This window comes from Pogona vitticeps, chromosome 7, assembly GCF_051106095.1.
Source record: "Pogona vitticeps strain Pit_001003342236 chromosome 7, PviZW2.1, whole genome shotgun sequence".
Classification (NCBI taxonomy): Eukaryota; Metazoa; Chordata; class Lepidosauria; order Squamata; family Agamidae; genus Pogona; species Pogona vitticeps.
The window spans coordinates 4,138,281-4,153,050 of NC_135789.1; the positions used below are offsets into that span (position 1 = coordinate 4,138,281).

Sequence of the window (14,770 nt, forward strand, 5' to 3'; positions counted from 1 at the left end):
TTAACATTCCTAGCTATGGCCTAACTTTAACGGAAATTCTTGGATGTAGCAGTGCTTGTACGGTGCCTGGAGATGGGAGGAAAGAAGCTCCCCGGACAGGACCGGCCCTAACCTTAGGCAGACTGGATGACTGCACCAAGGCGTTGGAGGGGAAAGTGAGGTGTCACCCAGCTCGCGAGGAGGCTCCCTAAACTAGCCTGCTTCCCAACTGCAAATCTTGTTGGCTTTTGTCCATGGAATAAGGAATGGGCATTTTTTCATTCTTTTAGCATCAGGTGGTCAAAAGTCTTGGGCGGCTTCACGTTTGACCTGGTGCTTCCAAAAACCGAACTGGGATGGGGGAGTGCCTTTGATCTTGTGGCGTGTCTCTTTTCCATCTGGAAACATTTGGCAGAGGATGAGTCTCAGTCCTGAAAAATACTGTGCTTCATGTTTAGGCTAAACACTCCAATTTATTCTTTCTCTTTCTCTCTCTCTCCTAACATTTCCTCTCAAGCTTGGTGGATGTTTTCCCTTCCGATCCCCAAAGCGCAGGGTAGATTGTGCGCAGGGGAACGGCCTGGTGGCGACAGCTCGGAAGGGAAACCTCAAATCCTTACAAAGCAATTATGCCTAACGAGACATTTCCTCCACGTCTGGTTTCAATTCTTGACTCCTTCTGAGATGCCTGTTACAGCTTTCAAGTTACGTTTCTATGCACGAGCGCCTCGGCAGCTTTGCCGCTGGTTCTATAGCACGCTCTTCGCAGGAAGCCGGGAGGGTTTCTTGTCATCGGGATCACACCTTAGCCCTCCAAGCCAAGCTATTAATCACCTTTAAAGAAAAGAATAATAAGAAGAATATATTAATACTCTTTCAACATCCCTCCTTCCCCTGGAGATGAGGGCTTTGATTTATAGGTGAATGTTGATAAGGTGCCAGTGGATTCATGTGTGTTTGCTAACAGGTGCAGTAGTGGGTGTCATCCTCTATAATTGTAAAAGATAGAACCAAAGTTTTAGGATGCCTCTCTCTCTCTCTCTCTCTCTCTGTCTGTCTCTGTCTCTGTCTCTGTCTCTCTCTCTCTCTCTCTCTCTCTCTGTGTGTGTGTGTGTGTGTGTGTGTGTGTGTTGCATTTTACAAAATACTAATTGGTAATCAAATTAAGAAGGAAGTTCTGCCAGAGATTAAGGGGATTGCCTTCTTAGGTCATTGCAATGAGATGCTAGTGCTGTGGTTGTTGGGATTTGATGTGTGGATACGGCTTCAAGGAAGGACTCAAAGCTAGGAGGAGAAGCCAGCCGAGAAAGCATTGTGGCTCAGTGATAAAAGCACCTGCTTCGAATGCACAAAATAAATAAATAAACCCTGGTATTCTAAAATAAAGGGTTTTTTTAAATAAAAAGTTCTGAAATAAAGATGCAAGCAGCAAGTGTTAGAATAGGTGTACCTCTCACTCCCAAGTCATAGGCAGCTGCCTAACCTGAGTTTAGAGGTTAGACACCTGGGGCTCAGAACCAGCTTAAAAAGTTATTTTTATTAAGATGGTTGAGAATGTTCACTCTTATCACACTGTGTATTCTAGCTTCTACTGTACTGCATAACATTGTGGACTCTTTAAAAGAGGCTACCATAGAAAGGACAGAAGCACTCAGGATGTGGATTTATTGTTGAATACTAAGGTTTTTGTACCCTGTATGGTTCGGTCGATGGAATAATGGATTAAGACTCAGGAGACCTGGATTCTTCTTCATCTCTGCTTCCCTGGCGTCCCACCCACTGCTTCCTCCCCTCATCCTTGCTTTCCTCTGTTTTAGAACAAAAATGAAAGTCAAGGAAAATATTATTCCGGCCAGTATCTGAGCTGCCTTTGAATGCCAGGAGAGCTAAACATGCTTTGATTTCCCCCCCTTTTCCTCCTTTCTTTAACACTAGTCAGCTCAATAAGCAAGTGTCAAGATCAAGAGGCTGGATTCACCCTCCCTTTCTTTGTTCTAAAGTGTTTAAAAGATATAGCTAAATGCATAAAATTAGCAACAGAAAAGGTAGGGGAGGGGGAAGGAGAATCTTGCCTATGTTTCAAGGACAACTTGGCTGACTTTGAGACTCACATTTTTCCCACTCCTCCATGGAAAAGCAGCATGGATGGGAGCAACTCAGAGTGCCTGGGGATTGCACAGGGAAGCCTGCAGCTCAGGGCCTGCACATCAGATCATTCTTTTACTCTTTGTACAAAGAAACACAGGGCTTGCAGACCTCTGAACATGAGTTGCTGTGATGCCCATTGGACAGAACACTTTTGGCTGCACACACCCTGTTTGGGAGCTTCCCGGAAGCATCTGCCTGCCCGCTGAAGGAGGAGTCTGGATACTGGGGGGGCAGATGGACTTGTGTGTGTGTGTGTGTGTGTGTGTTTGTTTGTTTGTTTGCATGTGCGCGCGCGCGCGCGCGCGCACACACACACACACGCACACACACAAAAGTCCATCTATATATATATATAAATAATATATATATATAAAAAACTGTTTCTGGGCTTCCTTTTTCTGGCTCTTGTCTTCATCTCTTGGATTCCTCTGTCTCTTAGCTCTCTATCTTTTCATCCTTTGTCTTTCCCTGTGGTCGCTTTGTCTCTTGATTCCTCCCCCCCCCCCCGTATCTTGGCGCTCTCTCTCTTTGTCTCCTGGCTCTTACTCTTCCTATCACTAGGCTTTCTCTCTGTCTCTTGGCCCCATTTTCTTGCAGCTTCGCTTTCTCCTGAAGGAAGGAAGCCCAAGACTCTCTTCCAATAGAGCTTGGGTGGAATCTGTCATAATGCACTCTGTGAAAGACGGATGTGGAGCTTTTCTCTGTCATCTCATCCCACCCCAATATTAAAGCACACCCCACTACTGATCCTACAGAAAAGACAATCCACGGACACATTTCTGGATGGATTATGCTATCCATCTCTTGCAGCTATCAGGGTATCCCAGGAGGGAGATTCCACACGAGGCAGCTGCTGCCAGCCCGCATTGTAGCTGGAGAAGTAGAACAAGATAGCCCTCATTCTCGGCATAAATAATGAATGCCATTTTCGTGTCCTGACTATTAGTTAGTGATAACCACATGCGTCATTAATTCATGGAATCCACTGGCACAGAATATTGCAGGCAACACTCATGGGGGATGTCTTCAAAAGCTGATTAGACAAATTCACAAAGGAGTAGCAGTCTGGAAACAGTTGTTTAGCTGGATGGAGCCTCCCTGTAGAGGGGCAGTCTATCTTTTATTAATGGCAGCTGCTGAAAGCAAGTAAGAGGGAAGGGTGTTCTCCTGCTTATGTAGCATGTCATTGATATTTTGATTGGAATGGGTGCAAGACTTCCCTCCCCCCGCTTTGCTTTATATAAAATATCTTTGTACTGTTCTGATGTTCAGAATAGTTCAGAACAAAGCAGCAGCAGCAGCAACACCACAGTCAATGTGAGCATTTGGGGTGTGTGTGTGTGTGTGTGTGTGTGTGTGTGTGTGTGAGAGAGAGAGAGAGAGAGAGAGAGAGAGAGAGAGAGAGAGACTGTGCTGGTGGGGAGTCAAAAAAGTTAATATTTTCAAGCTCTTGTTTTGTTCTGCCAAGGCCGCGACGTTTTGCATGTTTGGAAAGAACCCGGTGAGATATGAGTGCAGAAGAGCAGGACAAGAGCCGGGCAGCTTTGGACTCTGTGTTGATCTGTGAGCCTGTGGTATCGAAGAATGCCTGTCCTTTGTTTGCAGTAGGCAGTCATGATGACGCACTCGCGTTCCGGCCGCTCTTCTCCCTTTCCCCTTTGTATCCTTCCCCCTTTTCCTACATGCTTGTGAAACAACAGCTCCCTCTCTCTCTCTCTCTCTCTCATTCATTCCCTTGCTCACTCACACAGGCACACTTATTCATTCTTCCACTCCCTCCGCCCTCAACTCCATCCCCAAAATAACCCTACGGGTTTGGGATATTTTAAGCCATCTTAATCCAACCCCCCAGACTTGTGGCACGGGAAACGAGCCGGGTTGCCAGCAGCATTGCATCACTGCGTTGGCACACAGATCCTCTCGGAGGCCTCGGCTGGAGTCACTCCCTCCCCCCCACAACTGCCCTGGATGGTTTGGGGACTCTTTCAAAGTCACGTTCCCCACTTGTTTGGCCTGTTGCCTTGATTATATCTATCCTCATTACTTCCCCCCACCCCATCCCCACACCCCCTAAGCCAGAGAAATGGCTTCCCACTCTTCCTGCTGACTTTCCCCTCTCCCCGACATTTGGGTGGTTTCCATTCTAAAATGGGCAGGGCCCAATTTCTAGAAACAAAGGAATATCCTTCCACCCTGCGTGATCTCCTTGGGGTATTGCTTTTGACCCACGCCACGTGCTGTACTCAATGTGGGCTTTCGGTGGATGGGGTGAGCTTGATATGCTTGTGGCTTTTTCCACCTGTTCTAAATTCTTGCTTCCAACCTGGTGGGAAAGAGATGGTGAGCAGAATGAAAAAAGTCTGTTCCCAGGAGGTTGAAAATCCCAATTGGAAGTGGGTAGCAAAGGGAGAGGATGAGGCAGAGTGGCAGTGAGGAGCCAGCTCCAGCCTTTTGATCAACTGAATAGCATATAAGATTGGCTGGTTTGAGAATTTCTGTGTTTGCAGTCCTGTGCACACTTACCTGGGATTGAGTGTCACAGAGCAGGCTGGGAATTGTTTCTCATAAAACATGCATAGGATTACACAGAGGAGAGTGTGGGTAATTATAAAAGCAGCAGAAACCAATGACTATCTTAGATGAGGCACTCCCTCTTCCAGAGCTTGGAAAAGTTATTTTTTTGCACCAACCCTCCCTTCCTTTTGCCATTCTGACTGCTAGCTAGACTGGTTGGGGGTTCTTGGAGACGTTCTCGAAAAAAGCAACTTTTCCAAGCTAAGATGAGAGTGTAGGAGGAATGCCTTATTTCCAGGATGACTTCTCCAACCTTGCATGCTAAAAACAAAGGTCATGTTTCTTTTGTAACTTGTGTAGAAATTCAGGTCTATTTTAGGCAAGACATTCCACCTGTGGCAGAAGGGGGAATGCTTATTCTCAGATGTATGAGTTAACCTATTTTATTACTCCATATACAATATATAAATAAGTGAGGCAGAAGCATGTCTTTGAATATCAGTTGTTGTTGTTGGGTCAGCAGAGGAAGGATTGTTGTCCTAGGGAATCTTTAGCTGTCTCATATTGGGAACAAGCCACTTGGTTCCACAGAACGTTTAGTCTGAGCTAGGCTTCCTTTCTGCGAACTTATGCATTATGGAAAAGGTGTTGTCGGCCTCCTCTGTGCTTCCATTCTAACCTCTTCTCTTTTCCTTTTCCTCCTTCCCTTTCTTCCCCTCCCTTGCTTTCTAAAGAGCACAAGAGACTGCTTGCTGGTAAGTGGAAACCGTTGCTTCCAAACTCTGCTTTACTTTCGTTTTTTAGTCATTCTGTCCTTTCATCCATTAAAGGTGTCCATGTCACAGTTATAGTCATTAACTCTGATGTGGAGCACATCCCAGAAATGACACTGATTATTTCCTGGCTTTGTGGATAGGGTGGCACTAACAGACAGCGCGAAAGCCAGAACTGGGATGGGCTAGAAGGAAAAATAGGTAGAAGACTCCCCTTGTCTTCCTCCCTCCCTCCCTGCTTCTACACTGCCCAGTTATCATGGTTTGATTCCCCTTTAAATGCCATGGCTCTGTCCTATCGTATCTTGGGATCTGTAGTTTAGTGAGAGATTTAGAATACTAGAAATACTTAATGCCTTTGGACTACGGCAGAGAATTTTAAGTCCACCAGTAAACTCTGTGTCCCAGGATTCCATAGGGACAGCATAAGGAGAGAGGAATGGATGTCAACCTGGAATCAAACTGCTCTTCATGTTTACTGTGGATCCACCTTCTCTTTCCCCCTCTGCTATTCCTCCCTCCCTCCTCTCTCTTGCCCACTTGGGCTACTGATGGGAGAAACAGACATAGTGTAAATTGTTTTAATTTGTTACAGTCTTATTTCTGATTGTGTATCTGTTCCCTTTTTTCTAAACCACCCAGAATAGTATTTCAGCACAAATAGGGTAATATACACATCAAACCAGTCTCTTAATCAATCACTCATTCAATAGATCTGAACTGATTGTTCCATCACAAATTAGTCCAGGGGCTACAGGGAAAGAGGCCTGGGGCCGCTGGTTGCCAACCCCTGTCTTAAACAGAAGCTGTGATTCTCTGGATGTTGAACCACGAAGGATCATTCCCACCCACATGCTTTCAGATTGTTGGTCTGTCTTCCAGTCTTTCCTGAGTGGTCTATGTATTTGTTGCTTCAGTGCTGTTTGGTTCCGGAATGAGGAAACTCCAGGCCATTAGGAACGAGTGTACTAAGGGCGAGCACAGAGGGCAAAGGGAGGGTGTCGTGTCCTACCATCCTGAAACTGGACCACTGCCCGTTCTTCCTGGGAAGCCCAGCACAGGGGATCCCAGCGTGCTGAGGGAGCATTGCATGCATGCACAGGGGAGGAGAGGGAGTCGGGCTTTGAAGAGAGGAGAGAGAGAGAGGCTGGCGGTTCTTTTGTTCCGGTGGCTGCAGATATGACGAGTATGCAAGGCAGGAATTTGGAATCTGCCTGGGTCTGCCAAGTTATGTCTTGCCCTTCTGCAAAACGTTTCACATGCTTTTGCTTTCATCCGCTGGGTGGGGGAGTTCCAGCATCCTCTTTCCTTGGGTATGGAGGGTGATGGAGGAGTGCAGCTGAGTGGTGCATGAAGGGGTGCCCCCTACTGTCACCAGCAAGGCAGCTTTTTCACCTAGAAGAGAAAACAGAAAACTCAGACTCCGGGCAGCTCAATCCAGATGTGACCATGACTGGTTCTGCTTGGTGAACCTTTGGCACTCCATATGTATTTATTGATTGCAACTCCTTTATCACTGAGGAAGTGATAGTCCAAAACATCTGGAGTGCCAAATGTTCATCGCCTGTGCCCTAGAGTTGAACGTTTTATTTATTTATTTATTTATTTATTTATTTATTTATTTATTTATTTATTTATTTATTTATTTATTTATTTATTTATTTATTTCCCGCCTATCTGGTCAAGCGAGGACCACTCTAGGCGGCTTCAGACATACAACGAATAAACCAAGGTTTGGAGCAGATAATTCCTGTTTTTATGGAGCAGCAATTTTTGAAGGTGATAAATATTCAACCTTTTTTTTTCCCCAAGGAGGTTAACCTGGTACACACAGTGGTTGCTTTGTATCCAAAAGATCCCAGATTCCATCCCTGGGTTCCTCCGGGAAGTTTGGGAAATACCAAGTTCCAAAGACCCTGATGTTGGGAAAATGTGAAGGCAAGAGGAAAAGAGGACGACAGAGGAGGAGATGGACAGACAGGGTCACCGAAGCAACCAACATGAAGTTGACCCAACTCCGGGAGGCAGTGGAAGACAGGAGGGCCTGGTGTGCTCTGGTCCATGGGGTCACGAAAAGTCAGACACAACTTAACAACTAAACAACAAACAAAAATCTTGCAGCTAGGGAGGGGTTTGTATTTAAAGCATCCCCCTCCACATATTCTCCTGAAAAAGGCTCCCAGAATAGTTTATCAGAGGGCCCTGAGAGAATGTTCACAGTTTACCATTTCTGTTACGTGATTCATAAGGCAAAACCGATAAAGGGAGTTACTTATTGTCTTTAATGGAGAGAGGGGACAGTTGCAAGAAGGAAGAAACAGATGCTGCAGGTGTCTCTGTTGAGGTGATGGCGTGGCCCTGTTTCACAGCTATCCTGTTGGACCCTGAAGGGATGGCAGTGCCAGGTGGCGGATGCAGGAGAGGAGCCCAATGAAATGCTCAGGGCCAGGCAACAGGTGAGAGGAGGAGGACCCTGAGGGGTTGAGCCCTGCCGGGTGACAGCGCCTGGAAGAGCATCCTGATGGAACTGGTGTCTCTGCAGAGCTGATGGTGGCCCTCGATCATTGTTCTCCTTTGTGGAAATCTGGTGGAACGGATTATTGAGCTATATGACTGGTGGCCTGATGCAGTCGAATGCAGTTTTCTGTTTCTCTAAGTAGCCCTAGCCATCTTTGGCAAAAACTGCATTGTAAGACCTTGCTTTCCAGTTTCACTTTGCTGCCTAATCACAGAGCCATGGTTTCTGACATTGTGCTGAATTTCCATGGCTTGGCATCATGTCTGAATCATGCCCAAAGTGAGCCATAGAGTTTCATGGTTCTAGTTACTTATTTGAAATAATTGTAGCCTGTGCTTCTGGGACCTTGGGAGTTGTTAACTTCTGATGCCTTAAGAAGATTGCATCTCATGGTTTGGGAGGGGAGGGATGGCGCTAACTTGGCTTTCTCTGCTCTAAATACCACTCCTGGTTCTGCTTTGTTGTATCCTTCTGTCCTGTTTTCTCTGCTGTTTGTTGGGGAAGATTCTTACTGAGAAAAATGTATTATGTGTCAGCGTCAAAAAATATCTCCTAGTTCTTACCTGTGAAATATAGCCTTATGGTGTCCAATAGCACCTCCCGCTGGCTGAAGAACAGAATACTCTTCCTGAATTTCTCAAGCAAGGCATAACTGCTGTTTGTTTGCCTCTCCAGGCCATAGGGGTCATGTACCAACACACAGGGGATTTATTTGCAGTTCTCTGTCTGAGGAAGTGGATTTTGATCCATGAAAGTTCACAGTGGAATAAAACTGTTCCAGAATTACATTTTTCAAAAAGTTGACCCCTTCTGATTTAGCACCCTGAATCTCAGAGCCAGGTTGGGGGTTCTGCTTGTTGTTGTTGTTTAGTCATTAAGTCGTCTCTGACTCTGCGTGACCCCATGGGCCAGAGCACGCCAGGCCCTCCTGTCTTCCACTGCCTCCAGGAGTTGGGTCAGATTCATGTTGGTCGCTTCGATGACAACTGTCCAACCATCTCGTCCTCTGACGTCCCCTTCTCCTCTTGCCTTCACACTTTGTCAACATCAGGGTCTTTTCCAGGGAGTCCTCTCCAGGGGGTTCTGCTAGTTGCAGCCTAACTTTCTAAAGTCTAGAGTCCCAGTACCTTACTGGCTGAAATCCATCAATAAGCCACAAGTAGAGGAGGCCCATTGAGTCAGTAGGGATTTGATGAATCATCTCCTCCATTAAGTCCCACTGATTCAAGGAGTCTCCTCTAGTTGTGACTTACTGCTAGATTTCAGTCAATATGACTCACTAACTTGCTTCTTTGTAAAGATGTTCAAACTCCCAAGGTTGAGACTTGTCTTGAGTGGGTGTCCAATATGTAACTGTCAGGATCTGGTCCATACCACCCTGGCAGCTGCAGGATCAGGGCCAACCTGATCCAGGAAGGGCCTGGTGTTTGCAGGCTCAGACCCTGGCCTGTGTAGCAGCTGCTGGGCCACTCATGAGGCTCACCTGCCAGGGTGGAATGGGCCAGATCCTGACAGTAACTTTATTTTGTTGTATTGGATCAATTTTGGTTGGCCTGGCCTGAAAGTATATGTGATACCCTTTGAAATGATGCAGCTGGCTGGGTCTACGCTTGGTCCTTGCCCACCTATGCATATAAGGACTAGCCAGAGTGATTTGGCTGGCGGTTCCTCGTTAATCTTTAAGGCATATTTTAATCCACTCTGATTAATGAAGACACAGAGGTGGAGTAGTTTTCACGGAGTGAATGTGAAGTAAGCTGACACAGACCTGAAAGAGAGATCACCATCCCCAGCCAAAGATTGTGTTGGTTTTGTCATTTAATTCTGCAGCACCTTTTTCATCTTTTAAACTTTAATCATGAGATTAATAAATCATGGCTGAGCTCACCTTAAAGCCAGCAGTTTTGCTGAGCTCTTCCTCTTGGTTGCTAGAATACCGATTTCTAATGGGGGAGCTGTGTTCAACCTGTTGCTGAAAAACACCTTTAAAAGACAGAATCTTTTAGCAGGAGCTTCCGTAGATTCCAGCCCAGGTCCTCAGAATTAAGGCAGTTCATCTGAGAAGTCCAGGTTTATTTCATGTGCCCAGCTAGTATATTTGGCTTGGGAGTAGTGAGATCAGATGCAGAATGTGTGTGAAACCGATACACGTTTGAAATAGCATGCTCTGCAGAATTAGATGCAAGAAGCAGATGCAAAATCCAAAGGAAAAAAAGAACAACAAAAAGGGACAAAAACATGTGGCACCTTGAAGACTAACTGTAATATTTTTAATGTGAACTTCTGTGGATCAAGTTCACTTCTTCAGACATATGTTGTCAACCTCCCAGAGCGGCCTTTGGTTAGATGGGTGGTGTCTGTATAAATACAGTGTTGGTGTTAATTTTAAGTCCTCCCGAAGGAGTGATTCCACTTCTCCGTCCTGGTCTTTGCGGCCTGCCTCTTCTTTATTTTATGGTGAACCGCATTAAGAAGAACCCTCTTGATCTTGGAAGCACGAAAAGGGCTTGCTTGAGTTCGGTGGATGCGCTCAGTTTGGCTTGGCATGCAGCCTGGCATGTGTGGTCAAAAAGGGGCTGTGAGAAGCCTTCCTTCGTGTCGCCTCTTTCGGGTTTACTGCCCAAAGCGGTGACTTTTAGCTACAGTTCTTTGTCCCGAATCTGATGGTTTGAAACCTCTTTGCTATTTTTGGCCAATGCTGGGTTGGTTTTGTTTTGTTTTGTTTTTTGAGTGGAAGTCCAACTCTGCATGTTGCACTCTTTGTGACCAATAGGTGGTACTGCTGCACCATCAAAAGGAGAAGGAAGCTTGTAGGGGAGAAATCTTAAAATAAAGCTTGAGTTTTCAGGGCTTAGAATCACAGAGTTGGAAGAGACCACAGGGGCCATCGAGTCCAACCCTGTCCCATGCAGGACGCCCTGCCATGCACGTGTGCCTCTTTCTTTCAGAAAATCTGGTAGTAAAGCAGGAATAGGGGGTTCTTAACCCGAGGGCCCAGTGCATTCTCCAAGACCTTCTTGCTGGTTGGGTGCATTCTAGAGAGGAGCAAAAGAGTAGAAGCTTTAAAAAAAGGCAACAATCCAGCTTCTTTTCTTTTATTCCTTTTGTTCTTCGTGACAAAGCCTGTGGAGAGGTATCCCAGTCTTTAAGAATGGAGCCGTGGAAGCTTTTCCGATCTTGAGCAGCATTGCTATAAGATTAAACTGCTATATTCTTTTGCCTTTGAGAGAAGTATGGACAGTTGACAAGAAAAGATGGCAATGAAAGTGCCACGAGGGCCTTTCCTGAAAGGGCAGGACAGCCCTCTTAAAGAGGGCTGTCCTGCCCTTTCAGGAAAGGCAACCGGGGGTGGGGTGGGCTTGTGGGGTCTACGTTGTTTTCACCTGGAACTTGGAACTCAAAAGCCCACCTACTGGAGCCCTGAACCGGAGAGCAGCTGGGCAGGAGGTTCTGGTGCAAAAGGGCGGGTTTCAGTGTGTGTGGAGTCAGGTACAACTGGTTTATGAGCCAAAGTGGGCATATGTGGTCTTCCAGACAGCTGTAGACGGGAACCTCAGACCAAACAGTCCTGGCCCTCCTGTCCAGTTATGGGAGTTCTAGTCCTACCCTATTTGCCCAAAAATAAGACCTACCCTGAAAATAAGCCCTAGTATGATTTTTCAGGATGCTCGTAATATAAGCCCTGCCCCCCAAACAAGCCCTAGTTAAGTGAAACACTGCCCTCCATCCTGGTGCCACATTGTGCAGCAACCGGAAGAGGATGATATGATTGTAAAATAAAACATTCCCTGAAAATAAGCCCTAATGCGTTTTTTGGAGCAAAAATTAATATAAGACCCTGTCTTATTTTTGGGGATACTCGGTACAATATCTGGATTCATGCCTAACCCCTGTCATGACCCTTAAATTGGGACAACCTGCAGGCAAGGACAAAATGTATGTCCCTGTTTGAAGTTTCGGGCAGCAGAGCCAGAGGGTAGGAGTTCGATTCCCCCACGGTGCCGCCTGTGAGTAGAACCAGCTTGTGTGGCCTTGGGGCACGCGGCACAGTCCTTAGGGCACCTTTGGAAGAAGGGAATGGGAAACGAATTCTGAGTATTCGCTACCTGAAAAACCCTAAAAAGGGTTGCCATCAGTCAGAATTGACTAGACAGTACATTATGAGTATTACTACTTGATGGTGATGATGATGATGATGATGATGCCAATCTGTAAGGGTAAAACTGATAAAGGTGCAAAAGGAACTCCTAGGTCAAAGTGTTGGCAGCTTTGCTTTATTATTTATTTATTTTTTAAATGGGGGGGAGTGTTTTTTAATTGGATGAACCTTCATTTTGAACACAGGCAGGCGCAAACAAAAGGCTCCTCTTATCTGGTAGTTATGCCTACCCGTTTCCTCCTTTTATTCTGTTTTCTCTCACTTTTGTATATTCACACTTTTCGGCTTTTTATCCTTTTCCAAAAAAAACAAAACAAAACAAAAAATGTTCCCCCCACTCTTTTTTTAAAAGAACTTTTTCAGCACCATTGAATGGGAGCCAAGAGCAAACTGTGGAGAGTGTTAAATGACATCATTAAAAATCCCTGCTGGGTGGGGTGGGGGGCTCTTCCCCGCCTGCCTCCTCCCTGTTAGTTGTTTTTCTCTTTAATGCTGCTAATTAGCTCATAAAAAGCAAAAAAGCAAAAAGAGAAAGTGGTGGGTGTGAGAGAGGGAGGGAGAGAAGGGGTATGTTAACCCATTAGCACTCTGAATAGGGGTCCTTGGGAAGGGAGGTCATAATGAAATGTGTTTATGCAAGGCCCGCCTGGGTTGCCACATAAATACCAATTACTCCTTTTGCCAAACTGGCTTTAGAAACTCAAGCACAGCTGGAGAAAGATCAAGAGACTCCACCAGGAGTGGATTCCAGTTCATAAGGGAAAGCACGCTGTGGAAAAATGCCTTATACTGTATAGCATATAAAGACCACATACATAAGATACATATGAAGATATATATGCACCCATCTTTGGTGCTTGTGGACGACGAATCCGTTCTTTGTGGATTCTTCTTGTGGTTGCTCTGTTTCTTGTCAAGTCATTTCTGACTTCTGGCAACCCTTTTAAAGAGTGACCCCCAGTTGGCCCCGTCCTCACCAGCCCTGTCCATCTCTTGCCAACTTAAGGCTGTGGCTTTCTTTATGGGATCAATCCATTTCGTGTTTGGGCCTCCTCCTTTCCTACTGTCTTCAACTTCCAAGCATTATTGTCTTTTCCAGTAAGTCTTGTCTTTCCCTAAATGGGGATTCCTGGGTACCCAAAATGGTGGCACCGGTGCCTAGGAGGGGAGCTCTCAGCAGGCTTGACAAAATTCACAGAACTCAGGCTCTCTTCACCTGCTCATGACCGGTGCCTGGTGGACACGCTGCCTCTGAAGATGGAAGCTCTATTCAGTTAGCATGCTTGGCCACTTCTCCTTTTCCAGGAATACGTTTAAAAATCCCCTCATCAAACCATTGGAGTGAGTGGTGACTTCTGTGGCTGCAGAGAATTCTAAGACGTCCTCCGGCGTTTTGCACAGGAGCATCCCAAGTCCGTTCCTATTAATTTCAGCAAAGTTTGGGAAAGCTCCCATCTTGGACTGTGGAACAATGTCATTTTATACGTTTATTTATCTTTTTAAGGAGGCAGAAAGAGGCAGGAATATGAGGCTTGCCGTTTGCAGCGATGGTCAGCAGAGGGAAATGTGGAGTATGAGCAGCTGTATTGAAAGAGGCTTTTCATCTAGCCCAGAGTGATACAGTCTACTAAGGAATGGTCAAATGCCTGGAAGCCGGGCAGATGCGACCGACAGGCAGCAGGTCCCCACCTTGGCGCTAGAACCTCTTGCCTGTCCACCTGAGCAAAGATCTGTGAGGCATATACAAAAGTGGCATTGAGAGGCATTCATGGGGCTTAGTTTGAGGCTTTGATCCATTCTCGTGGCCAGGATTAATGGTTTTCTCTGGTGAAAAGTGAATAGAGATGTTTGCTCTGGTGGCAGTGAATGGGAATCTGCTTCCAAAATAAGATTCTGGAAAGACAGAGCCTCTCACGTTTATAGCCCTTCTTTTGTTTGCAAAAGATCTCAAAATCGGTCCTTCAGATCTTTTGAGGGGGGGGGGGAAGTGTCAGCTAGCAGGCAATAGAAGATATCCTTATGTCTGGATGAGATCCTGGAGAGCCACTTTCAGTCTCCTTAGACCTTGGGTTACTCAGGTGTTTTTGGACTGCAACTCCCAGAAGCCTTCACCACCAGCTGTGCTGGCTGGGGTTTCTGGGAGTTGCAGTTCAAAAACACCTGAGTAACCCAAGGTTAAGAACCACTGCCTTAGACAGTCCTGCACTCACATGGACAAGCAAGTATCCTGCCTTCCTAAACTAGAACTGGCCTTCAAGCAGGCAAAACTCCCAGGCCATACTTAGATATCACTTAACCTGCACTCTACCTTTTTTTCCTCTCTGGTAAATGAGAAAGTACGCTTAATATTTTTATTTCTGGCTGGATTCATGGCTGGAGTGGACTGGATTCTTCTTTGGTCCCAGTCGTTTTGTCCCGAGTTTGGAAGTAGGTTATTATAAATAATGAATCGTTTAGGTAAAAGGATCCAGTAGCAGGTGGTGGGAGAGATCCTTCTCTGCCTAAGAGACAGGAGATATATTACCAGTTCGTGCCAACAAAGCTAGCCTAGATGGAGAAACAGCCTAACCTTACAGAAGGTAGCTTCATAATGTTTTTGTGATGTACAAATGTGTCCTCACCTGAATAACTTGCCTGTGAGTCATTCAAACTTCACAGCTTTCAACTTTTTTTCTGTGT

General features: G+C 45.9%; 1 protein-coding gene and 1 long non-coding RNA gene across 6 annotated transcripts in view; one reads left to right on the top strand and one right to left on the bottom strand.

Moving 5' to 3' along the window:
* Positions 1-14,770, top strand: part of AGRN (agrin) — a 192,721-nt gene that overhangs the window by 52,375 nt on the left and 125,576 nt on the right. For 3 of the 5 annotated variants that reach the window (XM_078379240.1, XM_078379242.1, XM_020782252.3), the window contains exon 3: positions 5,376-5,396. The exons of the other annotated variants lie outside the window; for them this stretch is intronic. In XM_078379240.1, the coding sequence (XP_078235366.1) occupies positions 5,376-5,396 (21 nt within the window). The remainder of the gene's footprint in view (positions 1-5,375; positions 5,397-14,770) is intronic. 5 annotated transcript variants of the gene reach the window in all.
* LOC144584052 (uncharacterized) lies at positions 6,572-9,892 on the bottom strand. The gene is made up of 2 exons (XR_013538062.1): positions 9,821-9,892; positions 6,572-6,809 (listed from the first exon to the last, which is right to left on the bottom strand). It is a non-coding gene; the product is annotated as an uncharacterized LOC144584052 (long non-coding RNA).